This window comes from Saccopteryx bilineata, chromosome 1 (assembly GCF_036850765.1).
Source record: "Saccopteryx bilineata isolate mSacBil1 chromosome 1, mSacBil1_pri_phased_curated, whole genome shotgun sequence".
NCBI lineage: Eukaryota > Metazoa > Chordata > Mammalia > Chiroptera > Emballonuridae > Saccopteryx > Saccopteryx bilineata.
Window position 1 is genome coordinate 376,166,661 of NC_089490.1, and position 23,260 is coordinate 376,189,920.

The following is a 23,260-nucleotide window of genomic DNA, read 5'->3' on the forward strand; positions in this document are numbered from 1 at the left end:
ACTAATGAGGCATGATATGTTTACAATATTCTTTGTGAGTTGTCAGGTTGCTACTGTAAGTGCTAGTTCTATTATTGTTAGCATATAAAAGCTGTGTCTTGATTTATAGCTTTTGTTAAAATTACATTATACTACTTAGAAGAAGAAAGAAAATGTCTCCAGAAGTTACTGTCACTTGAGAATATTTATTATTATTTATAATGACATATGGCTATGTTAAAAAAAATGTCACACAGGCACTTCAGATGCTCTGGGAAAAGAACACATTTCAAAGTATATACCCAGAGTTGAGGTACGTCTTGGTCTTCATTGCTTTTTTTTTTTTTTTAACAGAGACAGAGAGAGAGTCAGAGAGAGGGATTGACAGGGACAGACAAACAGGAACGGAGAGATGAGAAGCATCAATCATTAGTTTTTTGTTGCAACACCTTAGTTGTTCATTGATTGTTTTCTCATATGTGCTTTGACCGGGGGCCTTCAGCAGACCAAGCAACCCCTTGCTGAAGCCAGTGACCTTGGGTCCAAGCTCGTGGAGTCTCGAACCTGGGTCCTTGGCATCCCAGTCTGACGCTCTATACACTGCGCCACCACCTGGTCAGGCTTCATTGCTTTTTAAAAAACAAAATGTAGCTTCACAGTTCATGAGAAGCTCTAGTTTTCCAAAGTTTCTGCTATTTTGCCTCCAACTTACAGTAGATTTTGCTTCTCAGAAAAAGGCAAGTTGCACTAGTGAAAGGAAAATGATCCTCATTTGCTCAGGGATGCTTTCTCCTGTGCATCCCTCCTTCTCTCTCTCTCTCTCTCTCTCTCTCTCTCTCTCTCTCTCCTTTCCCTCCTTTTTAAATAAAGTAAACCTCATCCTTTTTTGGAAATAGCTTTTTTTTTTTCAAATTACATTTTTAATGTTTTAGATTTTCCTCTCTTTCCTTTTCCATACTCTGTTCTCCATAGGCAAAAAGAACATCAAGTCCGGGGCTTCAGTCCCACCCAGTTCAAGGACAATTCTAGCCAGAGTAGGATGGAACCTTCAGTGGTATAAGACCACATCAGTGCTAGATTGAGTATCCAGTTAGCTCAGGGAGAGCCTGGCTGTGAAGCACATGTTCATCAAGTGATCTGTAAAATCTTCCAAAACACCTGCCATTTTGAACTAAACTATGGACCAGCTCTCCCACTGAGATTGGTCTTCCCTCACCGTTCCCCTCTCAGGTAATCACTTACTGCTTATCCATCAATTTGATTTTTTGTTTTGTTTTCTTTGAGGGTCTTTTTTTGTTGTTCTTTTTAAAAATAACCACTGAAAAATAATTAACATACAATATTTACAATATTATAAATACTGTACAATTGATAGGTATATATTTAAAATGTAAAATTTGCTGTTTTGAAACATGTGTTATACCTGCTAAAGCATCACAACAGTCAAGATAATAAACATATCCATATCCATCACCCCCAAAAAATCACCCCCAAAGTTGCCTTGTATTCCTTCTCTATCCCTCCTTTTCCTCCCTACCCACCTTTTTATCTCTGAACAATGACCTGCTTTCTAGATTAGTTAGCATTTTCTGAAGTTTTATATATGTGGAATAAAACAATATATACTCTTTTGGGATTTACACCTTTCCCTAAATATAATTACCTTGAGATTCACTCATAATTGTTGCATATATCAAAAGTTCATTCTTTTTTATTTGCTGTGTAATATGCTCTCAAATAGATCTACTATAACTTATTTACCTATTTACCTCTGGATGGACATTTATCGGGGTTCTTTTTAGTTTCTACTTTTGGCTTTATAAAACTGCTATGACTATTTGTGTTCACGTCTTTGTTATGACATATGTTTTCATTTCTCCTATGTAGATTTCTAGGAGTGGAATGGCTAGGTAATAAGTTAGATCCATGTTCAATATGGAAAACAGTTTTCCAAAGTGACTGAACCATTTTATATTTCTCCAACAAAGTCTGAGTTCCAATTGCTAACATCCTCACCAGCATTTTGTATGGCCAGTCTTTTAAGCATTAGACATTCTGCTACATATGTAGCGGTACTTCACTGTGGGTTTATGTTGCATTCCCCTAATGATTAATGATGTTGCACATCTTTTCGTATGTACACCTTCCTTGTTTAAGTATCTGTCCAAATAATTTATTTGCTCGTTTTCTCAAGATATGCACATGTGAATTTTGCAAAGATACACTATTTGCAAATATTGTCTCCTTGTATGAAGCTTGTCTTTTCATTCTCTGGATAGTGTCTTTCAGAGTAGAATTTAAATGAGAAGAGGGGAAACAGAGAGACAGACTCCTACCTGTGCCCCTACTAGGATCCACCCAGCAAGCCCCCTACCAGACATGCTCTGCCCATATGGGGCCATTGCTTGGCAACCAAGCTATTTTTAGCACCTGAGGTGGAGGCTCCAGGGAGCCATCCTCAGCACCTGTGGCCAACTCACTGGAACCAATCAAGCCATGGCTATGGGAGGAGAAGAGAGAGAGGGAAGGTGTATGGGGAGGGAGTGGAGAAGCAAATGGTCGCTTCTCCTGTGTTCCTTGACTGGAAATCAAACCTGGGTCATCCACACATCAGGCTGACACTCTACCCATTGAGCAAACCAACCAGGACCAGAATTTCTTAATTTTAATGAAGTCCAATTTATCAACTTATATTTTTGTGGATCAAAAATGTCTTTCTTAATATAAGACCATAAATATTTTCTCCTATGTTTTCATCTAAAGTATCTACAGTTTTAGGTTTTATATTTAGGTCTGTGATTCTTTTTGAGTTAATTACTCTCTATGGTGTGAGGAAGAAATCAAAGTTCATATATATTTTTTACCATGTGAATATGCCAGTTGTTTCATCACCATTTGTTAAAAAATCCTTTCTCCACTGAATTTTCCTTGGATTTTGTCATAATCAATTGGCCATGTATATGTCTGTTCCTGGACGCTCTGTTCTGTTCCATCAATCTAAGAGCACACCAATTTTAATCACTGTGATTTTATAGTAAGTCTTGTCAAGTACAATAGGTCTTCTCACCTTGTTCTTTTTCAAATTGTTTTGACTATTTTAGGTCTTTGACTTTCTACACCAATTTTAAAATTAGCTAGACAATTTCTATAAAGGAACCATACTGTGGTCTTAATTGAGATTGCACTAAATCTATAGATCATTTGAGTAGAACAGACATATAATAATATTCAGTCTTCCAATCCATGAACACACTATATACCTGCATTTATTTAGGTTTTCTTAAATTTCACTCAATAATGTTTTGTAGTTTTCAATACACAAGCTTGCAACATATTTTGTTTGATTTATCCTTAAGTATGTCACACTTTTGATGTTATTGTAAATCGTATTCTTAAATTTCACTTTCCAATCATCTATTGCTAATCTATAGAACTGTAACCAATATAGGCATGTTAATCTCAAGCTCTCAAATTTGAGAATATATTTATTAGCTCGAGAACATCTTGTAGCTTTTACAGGATTTTTTTACATGAAAATTATGTCACCTGAAAATACAGACAGTTTTACTTATTCAACTCTTATCTAGACACCTTTGCTTTCCCTTTCCTTCTTAAAAAGGCTTAACATTTTCATGCAATGCTGAAGAATAATGCAGGGTAGACAACCTTATCTTCTTCCTGATCTTAGGGAGGAAGCTTCAGTCTTTCATCATAAGTATGTTAATTGTAGGTGTTTCATAGATGTCCTCTGTCATATTGACAAAGTGCCTTTTTATTCAAGTTTCTGAGAGCTTTCATTAGAGATGGATGTGTTGACTTTAGTTGAACGCTTTCTCTATATCTATTTGGGTATGCATATTATTTTTCCTGCTTAGCCTGCCAGTGTGGTGACTTATATTGATTGATTTTCAAATATTAAACACATGTAGCTTGCCTGGTTATCATTTGGTCTTTTCATTATCATCACAAGTTGACTCTCAATATGGCTTCAGTTGATAGCATTGATTCTGCTCCAGACATCTTTTATCCCACTCCCCAGACAGCACCACATCAAACTGGGACTTGCTTTGGGTTTGTTTATCCTTCTTTGGGAACTGTGTGCTTAGGATGCTACTAGCTTTGGTTGGTTTGTGCACTGCCAAGCTAATGTCTGTGTTTCTCGATTAATGTACCCTACTAATCCACTGAGATATCTGCAGCTATCCTTGGCAATCATTGGCAATTGTCTGACTAGCCTTTGACATGCAGGTAGTGTAGTATTGTGACTAAGACTAAATTATAGAGTCTGACTGCTTATGCTTACATTCCTGCCCAACCACTAAGTAGGTATGATCTTGAGCAAATGATTGACTTCTCTATGCCTCAATTTCCTCTAGTATAGAGGTAACAATAACAAACCTTATCAGTTTGTTGTGAGAATTAAATGTGACCATATCATCTAAAGAAATTAGAATAGTGTTGGGCTCAGAAATTAATTGTTGCTTGAGTACAAGATATAGCAAGAATTTACTCAGGTGAATTTGACTCTGTAGAACATATTCCTAATCATTATGTGATATTCTAATACTTGTTGGACAATCTGTTTTGAATACTGGAGACAATTCACCTTCTGTATTAGTGGCTAGGCTAGGTTCTCTGGTCTTTAAATGCCTTGGTTCTGGTTTCATCCCTAAGCACAAACTAACTGCCTATCCATCCAGAAGCAGTTGAATAATAGTTTTCTAAGTCTTGAAGTACAACAGGACTTATTTTTGTCAACACAGGTGAAATCAGAAGACAAATGAGCAAGGAAAATGAAAGCATCTAGAAACAATATTTCCAAACTGTTGAATATAAATAAATTTTCTTCCTCATAGCTAAATTTTTTTAATTTATTTTTAAATTTTTATTTTATAATCTCAAGTCAGGGAAAAACAAACAGGACACTTTTAGTGCCTTGTCTTACAAGCTAGTGATATTTTGTTTCCTTGACTTTTCTTTCACAATTCAATATGATACATTTAGAAGATGGAGGAAAGGTTAGGAAAACACACAGAACATTACAGTTTTTAATTAGCAATCAAAATAGATATAAAGTAATTAGCTCCAATAATTATAGTGTAAAGCAGCAGCTTGTCAGCAACATAGGTACATATTGAAGGCCAACATTTCGCTTTTCAAAATGTCTACGGAACACTCCCAAACTAAGTGGGATACGTTTTTAAGTTGATTTTAGGTTAGAAAAATTAATAATGATACTATGAACACAAGTTTAAACACCTGATGAATATTCCATTTAAGCCAGGCAGCTCATGACCTGACTGCTCAGATATCTCAAAATTAACATTTCCTGTTTTGAGCTAAATAACGTATAAGTATGACCTTTTCTGAAGGGTTAATTTATATCCTTCTAGTGATGTTCCCTCAGTGGCCATGACTCTGATTGGATGACCAATAGCAAGGCAGCCCTGAGTAATCGCTCGGCTCAGGATCATCCCAGCCTTCCAATGAATAGAGAGGGGAGAAAGGTCTAAATAAGTTAAAAGAACCAGAAAATTCAACAATGTGTCACAAATAGTGAGGTCATTATGCCTGAATAACCCTGGATATTAACAGTTGCCGAAAGTGAAACACTACCCACAACTTAGCAGTCAGTGAGCCATGCTCAGAATCAGTGATCTTCCCTGTCCGACAAGGGTGGCATTTTATAGTTCAGTGCAAAATAAAACAGACTTTGATATCTTCATATGTCCTTTTCTCTGTGCATATTTCACAGTGCAGCGATTTGGGGTCCATCACATGTCACTTGTTATAACTGCAGAGCTTACTGGAAATATGTATGCACAGAAAAAAAGTGCAGTGAACTGAAAAAGACTGAAACAAATCCTTACCCTTCGTACCAATTTAAAGTTTTACTCCAGGTTTAAATACCATGGGTTAAACATTTTAAGGTGGTTTGGGAACTGCCTTTGTTTTAACTGTTAGAATTCTCTAATAAGGAAATTGATTGGGCATATTGTCTGACTGGCCATGTAACAATTTTCTTAGTGAATCAACTTAACATTTTAAATAAACAACAACTGAGAAATTTATTTACACATCTGAGAATTTGTGGCAGGCAAAATTCTCCATCTTAACAGGTAAAAAAGATTCAATTTTTTTTTTTTTAAAAAAAAGAGAAAGAACATCCAATCTAAAAATATTTTCAAAATTGTTTTCTTGTTAGCATGTCATTTTTATTTCTCAGTGTTTTGTTGTGTGGGAAAGAAATAGATGATGACTGAAGAAAACTATTCTTTGTTAAATTTTGGTTCTAATAAGCACTGAATGGAACCCTTGTTTGATCATGCTTCTCCGTGCAGGAAGTGACCTGCTTGGGGGTGAGGAAAGTGTCACCATTTATTAAGCACTCTCTGGGTCCCAGACACTATGCTTGACCTTCACACATGCTTTCTCATTTAATCCTCACAGTAACTGTGCAAGACAGGTGTGACTAACTTCACTTTATAGACGAGGCGGCGGTGGCCCTGTGCAGCTGGGTAACTTTCCCAAGCTCGCACCAGCCATTCCGGTTCTGATCTAACGCTAAAACCCATACTTTTTTCAGTAAGCATTTCAATTATTTTTTAAAATTTTTCCAAGTACAAGTTTTTCAGTATCATAAAATTCTAGAAACAGATACCACAGAATTAAAGAATTTGAGATCTAGGAAACCCTTGAGTCTACCTCTTCAGGCTAAGGTTCTGACTGAGGTCACACACCTGAAGTCACACAGGTGTTCAGAGGCAGTGCTAAAATCCAAGTGCTTCTACCGTGCTCCTAAATTGGTCACAGACAGAGTGGTGTGCTATATTACAGTGAAAAAACCTGGGTTTTGAAGTCAGAAAGACCAAGGATCTTTTCTATGCCACTTACTAGACTCAGGTTTTTCAGCTAGATAATTAAAACCTACACAGTTTATATGAGATTAAATAAAGGCTGATATGATGCCTAAATATAGAACATGCTTAATAAAATGGTCTATAGTATTATTAAATCAGAAACAAAATACAACTTTAAAAGGACTAGTAGCTAGAGTCTCCAGGTTGGAAGCAGATTTAGAAATATCTCATTTAACCTCTTTCGGCCTTGTTACTTAAAATGAATAATAATTTTTAGTACCTTTATGCCTTAATTACTCTACGTGTTTGTTTTTAACTCTCAGAGAATCTAAAAATAACAATAAAGGGAAGTCTAAAATTTCATTTGAGAAACGAGTTTCAATCTCCTCTCCGCAACCCCAAACTAAGAAGCAGCAAACTTGCCTGGATGACTCTACACCACGGAAGTACTAAGAAGAAGCAAAGTCAGTCTATAGTAAGGGGACTATAGAAGATACAAGAAGGGTGCATACCAGCTGCACCATCTCTCTACAGACATAAATATTTGGTGGCAATCACACAACATATTTCAATAGTAAGGGGGGTCAATAATATGTTCTCAATTTAAATTAGATCCAAAAGTAAAATGATAAAGTAAAAAAAATTAAGTAGTGCTGATATGTGAGTATTAATGTGTATTTTATACTCAGAGATTCTTCTACACTATCCTTACGAAGACCGTGTGCTGTCATTATACAGAGCTAATCCACCAGGCTCTAGGAAGCGCCACAGTGAAGACAAGGAGTAGAAACAAATGACCTTCAGACACATCTCATGAAAATGGTCAGTCAGCCTGTGGACTATCCATAAGCTCTATTCTGGGTTTAAATATACTCTGGAGTATAAACTAATCATCACATCTGAAAGTGAACTGAATGCTCACATGAAGATCAACAGAATTCCTCTGCACCAGACGAACCAAGTGCAGAGAAGTAGCATTCTTAACGGGCAACAATTGCTCAAGCTTTCGCTTGCATGTTGTGTGCATGAGCAGTGGGGACTGGAGCACGTGGTGAGCCGGCGAGCATGGGCAGTCACTCAGGGAGAGCAGACAGTCTTGGGTACCTTCGTGATCAGCCACACGCTGGCTGCAGGCCACAGGGTCGATGGCACCTGCTGACACCCACTGCTCACTTCACTCTTTGAGGAACCCCACTTCCCAATGGAAACTGAGGCATAAAGGATGAGATTGGGATCCACCTGTACCATAAGAACAAGAATGCTTTTTAAACTTAGAATCTGAAAATGACCTTTCCTTCATACACTTGCCCAAAAATAAGTTATCCTGGAACATTACGTTTCTGATAGAGAGGGCTCTTTTGAAAGAGTAGTGCACAATTCCATTTGATTCAAATCAATTAATAGTTGTTGAGCCCCAGTTCTATCTAATAGGCAAAGCCCTGGACTACATGGTGTGGGATATTATAAAATACTCAGTGGAACAGAAGCAGCTTCACAGTTGTTCAGGTGAAAGATGATACAATAACTGATGGACAGTAAGACGAGAATAAACTCTGTGCCCCGTGTACTCACAATTGTAGACCTACTTTGGCCCCACCCTGTATTTTTCCTGCCCTAAAGAAACTCACAACAGTAGAGGCAATGACACACACAGGCACACATGCACACACACAAATTTTGTGTTAAGTTCCAGATGGATGATTAAATAGTACTCTAGGTATTCAAAGAATGGTAGGCTTATTTCTGCTGGAGCCACAAAAAGTGGAGTATCGTGAAAGAAGTGACGTCTGCACCAGGCCTGAAAGGGTGAAGACAGTTGAATAGGAAGACTAAAGATTCCTACAAAAATATTCCATGTAAAGGCAAGGATGTTATGATCGATGTACCTTAGGATTTTTTGATAGGCTCAAAAAATAAATTTGGCCAAACTATAGAAGATGTCAAGGGTAAGGCTATGGAGTTAGATGTCAGTAGGGAGCCAGTGAACACCATCAAGCAGAAGAGGCTGGATTACAGCAAATTTTAGTAAGGTTGATCTGGCAAGGGTAGACATAATGAATCACGGAATGGAGACATCAAAGGCAAGGGGAACAGTTGGGAGCCCACACAATCTCCTAAGGATAAAGGGATATGAGTTGAGACTTTAGTGAGAGTTGGGCGAATGGACAGGAGGGGACTAATTGGGAAGACGCTGCATCTGTGTTTGTGAGCAGATTACATATGTCACAGGTATTGTGCACATTCAACCATTTTTCACTCAGACTTGATTGTCAAATTAACAGGCATTCACATCACCTGTGGGAATTCTATCCCCATTTAATACTGTGTCTCCTAACTTACATGATCACTTTCTGTGTGAGTTGTCATGCTAAGCTTGTAAGTACCAATATTTATTTGTATAGGATTATGGGAACATGCCTGTTTCTGCTTTAAACCCAATAAATGATGTTGCTTCAATACCAATTTAAATTATTTTCTAATACTAAAAAGTCTATTCTGAATCCATACTAACACTAAAATTTTGTTGGGTAGCAAGTTATTTTTTTAAAATACAAAAATTAGATGATAATTTAAAGGGCAATATTTTTGAAATGTGATCCGGCAATAGCAAGAGTACAACTAACATATTTGGTAATTATTCTATAATGGAAGATAGCTACTTCTCAAAAGAAAAAAAATGTTGTAGGATCCCTGCATGTGAAAATAAAAATTTTTAAAATACAGCCACCCCACCACATAAGCAGATTTGATTTATAGCTCTTTGATTGTGTATTCTTCAGTTAGCCAATTGTGGCTGGATTCAGGAGGGGAATCCCCCACAGGTTCTGAACAATGATAAACCATATTCTACTAATCCATCCGCCACAGGACTCAGCATTTAAAGTAACACTCTTACTCAACCTCCTAACTTCAAGTTGCCGTCACACTCAAAACTCCCCTCTGCAACTGGGAAGAAGATTGTTTTGACTGGAATTAGTCAGACAGAAGGAACGTCCTGCCAACTGCTTCTTTGTACAGCACCTGCTGCCAGCGCCTAAATTCTTGTTATCTCCACAACATGGTTTAATCTTTTAACAGTTGGCTTATTGCTGAAGAGCGAAGGGGTCCTTTGTGTCTGTCTTGGGTTGGCACCCAGTAGCAACACCATGCTGTTCTTTGAGAGAGACTTTGCTGGACAGTTCCCAAGTGATTCTACGTAGACCAGACACAGCCAGGACCACTTACTCAGCTTCACTTTATGTTATAGAGAAAATAAATATCCTGCCAAGTCGGAGGTTCTGATACACTGAAAAACTGACGATGGTCAGGATGTTTCTCTTTGCAACTTCACCTTCTTTTCTCTTTTTAATTTAATCTGGTAGCTTAACTTTAGACCAAACATTGATGAAGGCGGGGAAGATAAAAAAATAAAAAAAAACTGTGAAAATTGGAATTCAGAAAAACAAAAGTGCTCTGACAATCTGCTACATAATATGCTTTGTGTGTGCGTGTAGGGGTGTGTGGTGCACACGCCTGTGTGCGCATGGATGGGGATATGTATAAAAGCATTGGTGTTAAGACCAGTTTCTAAATACATGTGATCATATATCACTAGAAAATCTTTTTAGGTCCTGTTGAGAATCAAAACAGGACATTCCTTTCTATTCTTTTGAATATTATATACATAACTCCCTTTAAATGACCACCATGATATTGCTATCTGAATAAACTGTGCTGATATAGAAGCTACCAGTGATAAAAATGATGTGTGCACATGCTGGGCCAGTTAAAACTTCTTAATTTTCTTTTTCCAAAAAGTGAAGTAGCCTTGAATATTTCTGTGCAAATTTGAAACAGTAAAGGAACCATGTGTCTTTTCTTACTGATCTCCTAAGAAACAAAACACACACACAAAAAACAAATTTTTTCTTGAAAGAAGAAGCTCATAGGTCAATCACAAACTCCATTCTAAACAAGATGTGTTTACTACATAGAAATTTAATAAAATTTTATACTTTTAGTAAAGAATTTAGGGCCAAGTTAAATAATCTGATATACAAATTAAAATCACAACTATAAGAAATGTTCTCAAATCTCTTTCATCCTGTCTCTGATGTTCTCTCTTGTATTTCCTGTTCTCTGATCTATAGCTGATCAATACACAAACTGGAAAAATGTGAAAGCAGAAAACATCAGTGAGTACATAATTATGCTTCCAAATAAGGCAACTTCAAGATCCAGGGAAGCAGTGCTTAAATACCTTCAGCAATTCATCTAAACATCAGGAAGGTGGGCTCTCTTCCCCACCCCTGCTTCCCCAGCATGTAGCTCCTTCTCTCTAGGTCTCTTTCTCTCTCCCTCTTTCCCTTTCTCCTTTCCTCCTCCAACCTGTTTCCTGAGCCCATTTCTTCTACAGCTCACTTTTTATACCTCGGTGACTTTCTAAATAAACACACTCTTATAACAAACAAACAAAATGGACTTGGGATTTTATTTAAAGTCCTGTATCCCATTCTAACAGCAAACAGTTCAAAATTAAAATTAAAATTGTGTATTTTCCACAATATACATTATTTGTAGAAAACATTATTTTCTAATGACTTGCTCTCCAAAGAAACAGGACAGTAGGGAATGGTTTGCCTGTCCCCAGCCCCCTTGTGACATACAGAATACTACATTCTGCTAGCACCCATGACTGCTGAATTTACAAGTTAACTTGTAACAAGTATGTCAAAATTCTAAAATGGTAACTTGGTATTTTCTTGTTGTTTTCATATTGAAAATTGTCACTGATGTTCAGATGATGTCTGATCGTACGGAAACTAGGATCAAAATAAGTTTCCTTTTCACTTTGGGAAATATATGACCTGCCAAACTCCGGAGTACATTTTGTGCTATATTTTCCCATAACCAGGCATCCCTCACGCTATTCTCCTCATGAATGATTTTTTTCTTTTATATTAACTACCATGAAGTTTAAATCTTATCCATTTCATGGAAACATATAATTTTATTGCCCTTAAACTGGGGCAATCTAAAAACTGTCACCAATTTAAATAACAATAGAAAACTGTTGGAAGATGTATTTGCCAAATTGTCCATTGTAGTAGATTTCAAACCTTTTTATTGAAACGGATAAAAGAGCAACAGGTTGTAATTGTCAGGGTTATATCTGTCTCCCACATTTCTAATAGGGATTATAGGTTCCAAATTTTTCTCTGTAGGAAAGGTTTGACTTGTCAATAAGAGATGTGAACAAACAGTAAGGGGTTGGGCACTGATTTCTCTATCTCAAGCCAATTTCAAAACATAGCCATCAAGAATATCGGCTTTTGCCTCCTTCCTCTCTACCCCTGTTGTAATCCTCTTAGTGTCCTCTTGACTGCAATGAGCAGCAAGAGTTTACCATAAAATACCCTCTAGATAGCCATCGCCTCTGCCTGAATCTCTCTTTAAAAGTGCTCCTTTTAAGTCTATTAAACTTCTATTACAAATGCAAGGATCACCTCTGTCTATATATTACCAGGGGTCCCCAAACTACGGCCAGCGGGCCGCATGCAGCCAACTGAGGCCATTTATCCAGACTCCACCGCACTTCCGGAAGGGGCACCTCTTTCATCGGTGGTCAGTGAGAGGAGCATAGTTCCCATTGAAATACTGGTCAGTTTGTTGATTTAAATTTACTTGTTCTTTATTTTAAATATTATGTTTGTTCCCGTTTTGTTTTTTTACTTTAAAATAAGATATGTGCAGTGTGCATAGGGATTTGTTCATAGTTTTTTTTTATAGTCTGGCCCTCCAACAGTCTGAGGGACAATGAACTGGCCCCCTGTGTAAAAAGTTTGGGGACCCCTGATATATTCAAAGATGGTATTCTAAAAGAACTTTAAAGGGAAGGCCATTTTTCTTTGAAAGCTTCTATTTTCTTGCCAGTTTACAAACCTTTGTATTCTTATACTACTATCTTGGTTGGATTGAAATAGGCTAAAACTTGGAGCATTAATTAAGTCATTTTTTTAATCATGCAAAAATAAAATGCTATGAAAAAAATAGCAAGTTCAATGTTAGTATAAATGGCACAGAATGGATGCAAGGGGGAAGGGAAGGGTACCAAGGCCAAAAGCATCCTAACTGGTTTGGGGGGAGAGTTGGAGTAAAGAAAGCTTTTATGAAGCAGGCACATATCAGATAAGGCTAGAATGATGGGCAGGATTTCAACAAGCATTTATTGAATGCCAACTATATGCCAGACATCATGCTAGGATATGGCACAAGGGTGAAAGAGAAGGCTAGGGGTGGTGGCAAAGAAAAAGAGGCTGAATTCCAGGCAGAGGGATCCACATGGGTATAATAACAGAAATCATGGAGTGCTTTCAGAAAACAACAAACGAACAGTCTGGCTTGGCTAGCACACAACACATTAGACAATAGAGAGCCTTGTAAGATAGACTATAGCTAAATTTTAAAAATCACTCATAAAAATGTATTGTGTACTTGCCCTACATTCCAGAATACAAAGATAAATAAGACATAATGCCGGAATCCAGTCTCAATTTAACAAAGGAGAAAGACACAAAAGCAAATAAATGAGTCTCCAAAATGCAGAGTCTAAGAATAATTTTAAAAGGACAAAAAGAAATTCTAAGAATATAATTTGAGGTTAATTCTCTTTGGAGGATCTGAGAAGGCTTCATGGAAGAAGAGGAAGTGGAATAAAGCCTTAAGGCAACAAAATATTAATGATGATGGGTATTTCCTAGGCCAAGAACAACACATGCTAACACTGTCTCTTGGAAATTAAGAGTGAAGACCAATTAATGGGAAGTCCTACTTTCTATGGACATCTCTAGCTTTATAAGTGCCTTTGGTTTTGATTTGATGAATTTAAAAACTAAAGCTTATATAGCTGAAATGAACATAGGTCATTTCATAGTCCTTGCTGAGAAAAACAAAATAATGCTTCCTTTTTTGTATACATGCTTAAAATGCCTTTCATAGCCAATGGGAGAACAAAATTCAATACTAGCAGGATACCTAAGTGGAAATTAATAAATCACCTTTTGGATTGGCTTGTCATGAGTTGGGTTTTCTGAAGAACTCATGTTCCTTAGCTACAATGACCCAAGAGTGAATAGATCAGATCCTAAAGTATAGAGAATTGCCATCTTAAAGTTATTTCTTAAATAACTCAAACTTATTATTGATATGGTAAGTATAGAAAAAATATGCTAAGAACAGTACTTAAATGACATAATTCAGGTAAAATTTTCTCATGTAGGAATGCTATATATTGATTCCGTTTAAGTTAAGGGTAGTCAACCTTTTTATACCTACTGCCCACTTTTGTATCTCTGTTAGTAGTAAAATTTTCTAACTGCCCACTGGTTCCACAGTAATGGTGACTTATAAAGTAGGGAAGTAACTTTATAAAATTTATAAAGCAGAGTTACAGCAAGTTAAAGCATATAATAATAATTACTTACCAAGTACTTTATGTCAGATTTTTGCTAAATTTGGCAGAATAAATCTTTATAAAACAACTTACTATAGTTAAATCTATCTTTTTATTTATACTTTGGTTGCTCTGCTACCACCCACCATGAAAGCTGGAACACCTACTAGTGGCCAGTAGGGACCAGGTTGACTACCACTGGTTTAAGTGCTTAATAAATAGACTGTAAAGACTAATATTTGCCTTGACATTTGTAAAATAATTCATAGTTTTTAAAAACTTTTACAAATATCCACTCAGTTACCATGTATTGATTGAGAGTCTAATACATAAAATATCCACATTAATTATAACATATAATTCTAACCTTGTTTTGTAGGAAATGGTTCTCCGAGTCTACCTTTTCAAACTGGTCAGTCTACCTTTTCAAACTGTTGACTGCTGGCATTAAAATTCATTGGAAATCTCTCACAAACTTCCCAACTAAGAAAAGTAAAACATTTGATTATTTTTATTAGAATAAAGTATATTTTATTATAATATTCTTTAATCTACTATAATAAAAATTTAGGTACTTTATAGTCTACTAGTGAAAAATAAATGTATAGTTTAGTTCATAATCTTTTAAAACAAAATTATGTAAAATGTTTTGGTATATATAATTGGGAAAAGGAAAGCTTTACATTTTTACCTTGCAATTATTTATGACATCAAAAATTATCTTTATTTTTACAGAATCACTCATAGTTGAGGCCACCTTCAATGTTAAACTTATGTTTTAAATACAATGCACTATGAATGATAAAGGATGTTTTTATACTTATAATAGATGTGTTAAGCATTTTGGTTTGGTATTTTTAAGAATGCCTTAAAAGGCAGGTTCACTGAAGAACCACAGACCGGAGATGTTGGGTGTCATTCTTAATTCAGCCAAGTCAATTATTTTAAAAGTGAGCCAATCCTTACCCTAAAGAAAATTACTTGGTTCAACATTGATGTCATACCATAGACATACCATAGAGCATGTTGCTATTTAACAGAAAACAATTCTGGGGCTGGTAGTATTTTTTTTAATACTCTGAGAAATATAACCAAGAGTATAATTATTAAGATCTCACATGATCCACTTTAGAGTATAGAAATAAAATTCAAATGGAATCTAAATATTAAGTATTATAAATTATCTTCAAATAACTTTGTGTTCAACAAGGGCAGTTTCATATTGTTATTCTTTTGTTTGTTTGTTTTTTCTCTGTATTTTTCTGAAGCTGGAAACGGGGAGAAACAGTCAGACTCCCGCATGCGCCCGACCGGGATCCACCCGGCACGCCCACCAGGGGCGATGCTCTGCCCACCAGGGGGCGATGCTCTGCCCCTCCGGGGCATCGCTCTGTTGCGACCAGAGCCACTCTAGTGCCTGGGGCAGAGGCTGAGGAGCCATCCCCAGCGCCCCCGGGCCATCTTTGCTCCAGTGGAGCCTCGGCTGTGGGAGGGGAAGAGAGAGACAGAGAGGAAGGAGAGGGGGAGGGATGGAGAAGCAGATGGGTGCTTCTCCTGTGTGCCCTGGCCGGGAATCGAACCCGGGACTTCTGCACGCCAGGCCGAAGCTCTACCACTGAGCCAACCGGCCAGGGCTATTCTTAAGGAGCTAGATCTAATTTGAATCTACTCAGTAAAACAATATTTATTATACCTGGCATGCAGAATTAAAAAGGGGTACATAAATTTAAAAAATAAACTCCTAGCTAAAAATTAAAGGTAAAGGGACTAGGGAATTAAACAACTTGGAGAGAGATTATTGCACATGAAATAAATCTCATAAATGGAAATGCCTATAAAAAAAGAATGCTGATGAGTTATTTTCTATCTATAAGGAAAAAGAGAACAAGACAAATCTTGACTGAAAAGTGACAGGCAGCCATTGGGAGATAGAGTTGTTTAAACAACTACCAATGAAGACCAAAGCATATGTCTTTGTAGACATATTTAGCAATAGGTTGACATTAGACTGAGTGATCTCATCAGACTGCTTTTGGTTTTCTGGTTCTGCCCTCTATTTTAGTGTTTTTACTATATTTTAAGGAAAGTTGTAATTTGTTAAATTATAAAATACTAAAGCTAGATAGGCCCTTATAGATAGATCACATAATCCAACATTTCTACTTCAATGTCCAACATGGTAGCCACTAGCCACATATTCCTATTTAAATTAACATTCACCTAACTTAGAGAAAATTAAAAACTCAGTTCCTCAGTCACATTAGTCATATGTCAAATTCTAACAGTCATAAAGTAGGTTTTCACCATCACAGAAAGTTCTATTAGACAGTGCTGGATAGCAGTTAAAGCCTCAGTTAAGAAAGACAGTCTAGCCTGACCAGGCAGTGACGCAGTGGATAGAACGACGGACTGGGATACCGAGGACCCAGGTTCGAGACCCCGAGGTTGTCAGCTTGAGCACAAGCTCATCTAGCTTGAGTAAAAAGCTCACCAGCTTGGACCCAAGGTCGCTGGCTCGAGCAAGGGGTTACTCGGTCTGCTGAAGGCCCGCGGTCAAGGCATATATGAGAAAGCAATCAATGAATAACTAAGGTGTGGCAATGAAAAACTGATGATTGATGCTTCTCATCTCTCTCTGTTCCTGTCTGTCTGTCCCTATCTATCCCTCTCTCTGACTCTCTGTCCCTGTAAAGAAGTAAAAATTAAAAAATAAAAATAAAGAAAAAATAAAGAAAGACAGTCTAGTTTAGAATCCTAGCCCTCTCATGTACCAGTTGTGTGACTGGGAAAACTACTTTACACTTCTGTTCCTCAATTTCTGCGTCTATAAAATGGAGTAAAAATAGGATAACAGGTAATAACGTGATTAAATACTTGTTTTGAGAATTAAATAGGTTCTTCCCCAACTCATTTAGAATTGTGCTTGGGCTATGGTCATCACTCAGTAAATTCTGGGTTTATTATTTACAGATAAGATACTGACATTCACCCTGGCCAGTTGGCTCAGTGGTAGAGTGTCAGCCTGGCGTGTGGATGTCCTGGGTTCAATTCCCAGTCAGGGCACACAGAAAAAGTGCCAATCTACTTCTCCACTCCTTCCCTTCTCACTTCTCTCTCTCTTCTCCTCCCTTTCTGCAGCCATGATCAATTGGAGCAAGTTGGCCCCAGGTGCTGAGGATGGTTCCATGGCTTCTGCCTCAGGCATTACAAAAAAAAATGGCTCCAATTGCAAAGGAGCAAGGGCCCCAGAGGAGCAGACCATTACCCCCTAACAGGCTTGCCAGGTGGATCCCGTTCAGGGCACATGTTGGAGTCTATCTCTGCCTCCCCTCCTCTCACTAAATAGAAAGAAAGAAAGAAAGAAAGAAAGAAAGAAAGAAAGAAAGAAAGAAAGAAAGAAAGAAGAGAGAGAGAGAGAGAGAGAGAAAGAAAGAAAGAAAGAAAGAAAGAAAGAAAGAAAGAAGAGAGAAAGAAAGAAAGAAAGAAAGAAAGAAAGAAAGAAAGAAAGAAAAGAAAGAGGGAGGGAAGGAAGGAAGGAAGGAAGGGAGGGAGGGAGGGAGGGAGGGAGGGAGGGAGGGAGGGAGGGAGGGAGGGAGGGAAGAAAGAAGAAAGAAAGAAAGAAAGAAAGAAGAAAGAAAGAAAGAAAGAAAGAAAGAAAGAAAGAAAGAAAGAAAGAAAGAAAGAAAGAAAGAAAGAAAGAAAGAAACCGATACCCATCTGCTCCTGGACAGTCTTAAGCAGACATGGGGCCAGATTCAGATTCCCAGATCCTTTAACTCCTGCTCTTCTTCTCAGTATCCTACCAAGCTTCAAGCGCATTGCTTTGTTTTCCATTTATTGTCATCAAATGAGACCCTTAATGTAAACACTCATAGGAATAAGTATATTATTTACTCTTTTAATGATTCCATTCAAAACTATTAATTTAGGAACATCCAATAAAAACAGATTTTACACTTCAAATAAAATTATATCTGCAAAGCAGAAACTATAATCAGCTAATTACCCCATACAATTTTTTGAAACTCAAGGAAAGTTAATGATAAGTCTTTTAGGAACTAGCTCATTATATCATGAAATAAATCAATAAAATAAATAATTGTTTAGTAAGACGATTCAAAGACTATCTTTTATGATTCTGTGTCAATCCCTCCCTCTGGGATACCTGAAATTAGGTGACTCAGATAACTTACTTGTTACATCCAGGAAGCAGAACAGCATTAGGATCCAAGAAGGTTTTATACACAATTGTAAGGCCACCTCTGACAAATGCAGTCACTTCGTCAAAGGTCAAACTCAAAACAGGGTTCAGTGGAGATCTGAAAATTTTTAAAAAGAATCAAAGTTATCTGAAAAATTATGCAAACAGTGAAATTTAAGCACAAAGTAATAATAAAACATAAACTATCAGTGTCTAATAAAACCCAAAAATCCTAAAATGCACTTTTACTTTACTTGATTGATTTATAATATGCCCAAGATAGTCACAACACATGATATTATTTTAAATAATTTCAATAATAAAAGCAAAGTATTTAGTGTATACAATGTTCAGGTTTTAATAACTGCATTATGTATAACTAAATGATGTTCATTTTAATGTATAACTACAATGTAATATAACAATAATAAATGTTGAACCTGATAATCAAATGAATCTTTAATATTTGACTAAAAAACAACCATTTTTTAATGAGCTCACTAAATGTTATGCTAATTTGATTTTTTTAATATTACATACTGTTAGGTACATTGTTTTAGGTTAATTTAATTATTTGAAAAGGAAAATCAAATAAAAAACATCTTAAATAAGAATGGCCATTATGTCAAATATGAACCATTTTTTTCTAAATTGGTGACAAAGACTCATTAATTGACTTTATAATTATAGTATTTTAATGATGACATCTCTTGTGTAGTATTATCAAAAATATTTAAACTGAATCTAATCATGAGAAAACACTCAGACAAATCCAAAATATAGGACACTCTACAAGTGATGAATTCTTTTTTTAAAAAAATCAATGTCCTAAAAAGCAAAACAGAAAGTGGGGGAATATTCTAGATTAAAGAGAAATAAAGAAAAGAACTAACTGTATGTAATACACGAAGCTTCTTTGGATACCAGATTTCAAAAAGCTCCGAAGCACGTTTTGGTGGGTTTGCATGTAACTTGAACACTAGATGATACTTCATTATTGTTGACTGTGTTAGATGTTATAATGTGGTGATATAGAAGAATATCTTATTTTTCAGTTATGTAACCAGAAGCATTTAAGAGTAAAACTTCAATGATTGTCTGAAATTAATTTCTAACCATTCAAAAGAGAGCAAAGGGAGATAAAAGAGAGGTGAAATAAATGTAGCAAATTCTTTAAACTATTAAATCTAGGTGAAGGCGATATAGGTATTCGTTGTACTATTCTTTCAAGTTTCTGTAGATTGAATATTTTTCACAATAAAAAATATTGGGAGAAAAATAATGAAAAGACTCAAAATAAAAGCAGATACTGGCAATGCATCTTTTGTAAGTGAGTAACTTGAACCCCCTATATCAACACATATTAGGCAAGTTAAAACTATTCCCTGAAAATAAACATCATTTACTTAGCACATATTGCAGATTTTCTCAATTTATTTTTGACTGGATGGAAATAAATTTTTAGACATAAATTTTATAACTTCCCATTCTAGTGCTTCATATTGAATTCAAAACCAGAAAAGAATACATTATTTTATTAAAATAACAATAGTGTACAAACAGATATACACACTATGTATTCCTCCAGCTACAACCCTCAGTTGGTTTTGGAATATTTCAGATACTAACCATTCTACAAATGATTCCACAAATATGATCCAATTAACCAAAACCAAGTGTTTGATCTCATTAAAGTACAGTATTACAGCCAACATTAAAAACATCAAAATTAGTCAGTCACTGCTTTCACTTTAACAATAATATTTAAGAAGAAATTATTAGACACATGTTTTACTAAAGGCTTTCTTTGTAATAAAATTTACTGCTGGTTTTATCATGGAAAAACAATTCTCAGTGTAATTAAATTGTATTTGACAATCTGCCATTGGAAATAAAACACCATTCCTTACAGATATTTGTATTCTCTAAATTTCACAGAATTAGAAATTATTAAGTACTTTCATTTTACTCTACTGAGACAGGTGAAACAGAATTTTGGAGTATGTTACCCACAACTAATCCTACAAACTTCTTTCAAAACCTTCACGGAGTAGATGTATGTCCGTGGCTCAAATTTTGACTATTAGAATATATAGCAAATCCAATTAGCTTCTAGTTCTGTCTAGACTATTTTCATTATAATTATGATCAATTATAGTCTATAAACAAAATTATTTTTCTCTATGTCCTCTATTCTGTTCTACAGATAAATAAAGAGCTTAAAAGATTAGGAGTAGGCAGAAAAGTGTGTTTAAGTCTGCTGACAGGCGATTTCAGAGTTCATCTGGATGGGTACTGTCAAAATATGCATATATTCCCAAGCTATTCTACACACAGTTCAGCCCCTCAGTGCCTGTAGACCGCAGCCTTTTTCTTTTCCCAGAAATGCAAATAATTTTATGCAGGAATTTACCAATCTGCAAAAATTTACACAATGCTCAGCAATAACCGGTAATTACTGTGGGATAATCTAAGTCGCTTTTGAGGAATATAACGTTGATAGGCTAGAGTTTACCAGCTTTACCAGTTTATCTCTAGCTGTCCTGTCATTGGTGCTTAAGAGGTTAAGACTTTATTTGTGAAAACACAGAGAGATAGTGGGGAATCATGTTGTCTACAGCTTCATAAACCTTGCTTAAAATCCTTTTCAATTACCATCCATTTCTCCTTTAAAAAAGGACAAAAAAATAGAGGAGTGGAAGCAGGTCAGGGCAGCGTGCGACAATGACAGTGTGATGGGCTTGGGCCCCCCGTGGCGTTTCCATCTGCTATCATTAAGGTGACTACTCAGACATGAACAAATCTCACTTGCTGTGCTGACAGGCAGACTTCAAGAACTATGACAAGGCATTAAGACAGTAAAGTCAGAAAGAGAAGGAGAGAGAGAGAGAGAGAGGAGAGAGAGGAGAGAGAGAAATGTCATATTCCACAAACAATACTGACACACACACACACACACACACACACACACAAAAGGGCTCTAACATTTCATTGGAATTCATAATTTTTTAAAATTTCTATCAAGTGTGCTACTTGGCTTCACAACTCTCCTTTTAAATTAGTTTGCCCCGAGCAAGCCTGAGGACAGACAGAGAATAAACACCTCGCTCCTACCTGCATGCTTTACCATAAGACACCCAGATTTTTTGCTCATTCTTCAGCAAAAGTGGATTCTCAATCTCTTGACCGTGCTCGTCGAAAAGCCAGGCGGAAGAGAAACTGAGGCCCGGTGGGTTCACAGAAGATCCGTGAAGCCTCTGAGGGATCCTGAGAAGTAACTGGTGGTGGGTGGGGGGGGGGGGGGGGGGAGAGAACAATGAAGAAGAAGATAAAACAGAGAATGTGAACATCTGTAATAAACTGTCTCTACTCTGCAACAAAGGCGTCCAAACAAATGGTAATTAAATTCATATAGAATGTTAAAAGAAGTGTGAAATGACGGCGGTGTGCAGCTCGGGGTAAAGGAACAAAATGAGCACGGGCTTTTAACCAGCAGGGGGTGCCACAAGCTTGTGATTGAGCTCTGACCCTTTGGCACGGGGACTGAAAGCAGATGTGACAGTCTTACAGCAAGAGCGTTTAGCTTCTACACATGGTAACGGTCCTCTTTGATCAGGGTTATGCCTTTCTTGTCGGAGCTACACATTTTCTTAGGGTCTTTCCAGAGCACGTTCAAGTTTTACAGCCAGCAAGCTCCCCATCTGTCCCCAACTAACCGGAGATAACCAACGCTAGGATGATTCACCGCTTACACGTTTGCAAAAATACATACGACTCTCAGCCTAGGTTGGGTCGCTTAGAAGAACTCTTTCTGGGTGTATTTTAATTAACAGCCCTGAGAAAGCTTTTGAGCCGCTTCAAGAAGAGACGTTTTCTAGTCGGGAATAAGATATAATTGAAGTGCGAAGTGTGACATGCTGTCATTTCATATTTTAAATACTAGCCCTGTCCGTGTTTGCTTCTACCTTACCTTTCTGAATTAACACAATATTTCTAAGTCAAGGCTTGTGTCAGATGAAGCTAAAGCCCCCCCGAACTGTGCTGCATATGGAATTTTAAAAGACTTTTTCATTGTTTTCAGTCATCGCTGTTTGAGCGTCCGGGCCTCTCTCCCGCTCGGTGCCCCAGCACTCTGCTCCCGCCCAGCCCGCTGTCATAGGCTTCCTTTTCTTCTCCCCCTTGTCAGTTCTCATGTCTCTCAATTTCTTGTGACTCTGTCATCCCGGCAGGGATGTGGATTCAGCTGTGGCCTCTCCTGGCTTACTCAGCTCTGCTCAGCGTGCCCCCTGTGCTCCTTGTATTAATTTTCATTGAAAGAGAACCGAGAAGAGCTAAAGGCCGAGGCTCCAAGGAAAGAAGGGAACGTTGCAGCCATCTCACATGTGCCGGTTTCCCCCCTATTGGCTCTAAACTCTTGACCAAGTCGAACATTTTCTTTGACCAGCAATTACATTTGTAGAACACCTAAGAATTAGGCTTCGTTCTCATGAGAAAAAAACAATCGTATCGCCAACTTTTTTTTTAGCTCTACACTGTTTTCAAACGTTGTATGGTGACCAGATTTCTAGCCTTGAGCATCAGAAAGGATGAAAACAATAATTCATTTTTCATTTCATTCAGGTTCGTTTTTCTCATCCAGCATAACCAAGTTCTTGGGATTAAAAATAACAACTACTATTTTGTTTAGGAATGTAATAGGCAACAACAGTGTTAGAATAGTAAAAATCTGCATTAAAAAAATAATAATAAGGAACCAGCCTGACCTGTGGCAGCACATTGAATAAAGCA

The 23,260-nt window shown here is 36.9% G+C and overlaps 1 protein-coding gene across 1 annotated transcript in view; it reads right to left on the minus strand.

Moving 5' to 3' along the window:
* Positions 1 to 23,260, minus strand: part of DCDC1 (doublecortin domain containing 1) — a 433,887-nt gene that overhangs the window by 197,764 nt on the left and 212,863 nt on the right. The window contains 6 exon segments of the mRNA XM_066253876.1: positions 5,341 to 5,459; positions 7,944 to 8,078; positions 14,639 to 14,689; positions 14,691 to 14,754; positions 18,465 to 18,590; positions 21,587 to 21,750. Coding sequence (XP_066109973.1) covers positions 5,341 to 5,459; positions 7,944 to 8,078; positions 14,639 to 14,689; positions 14,691 to 14,754; positions 18,465 to 18,590; positions 21,587 to 21,750 — 659 coding nt within the window.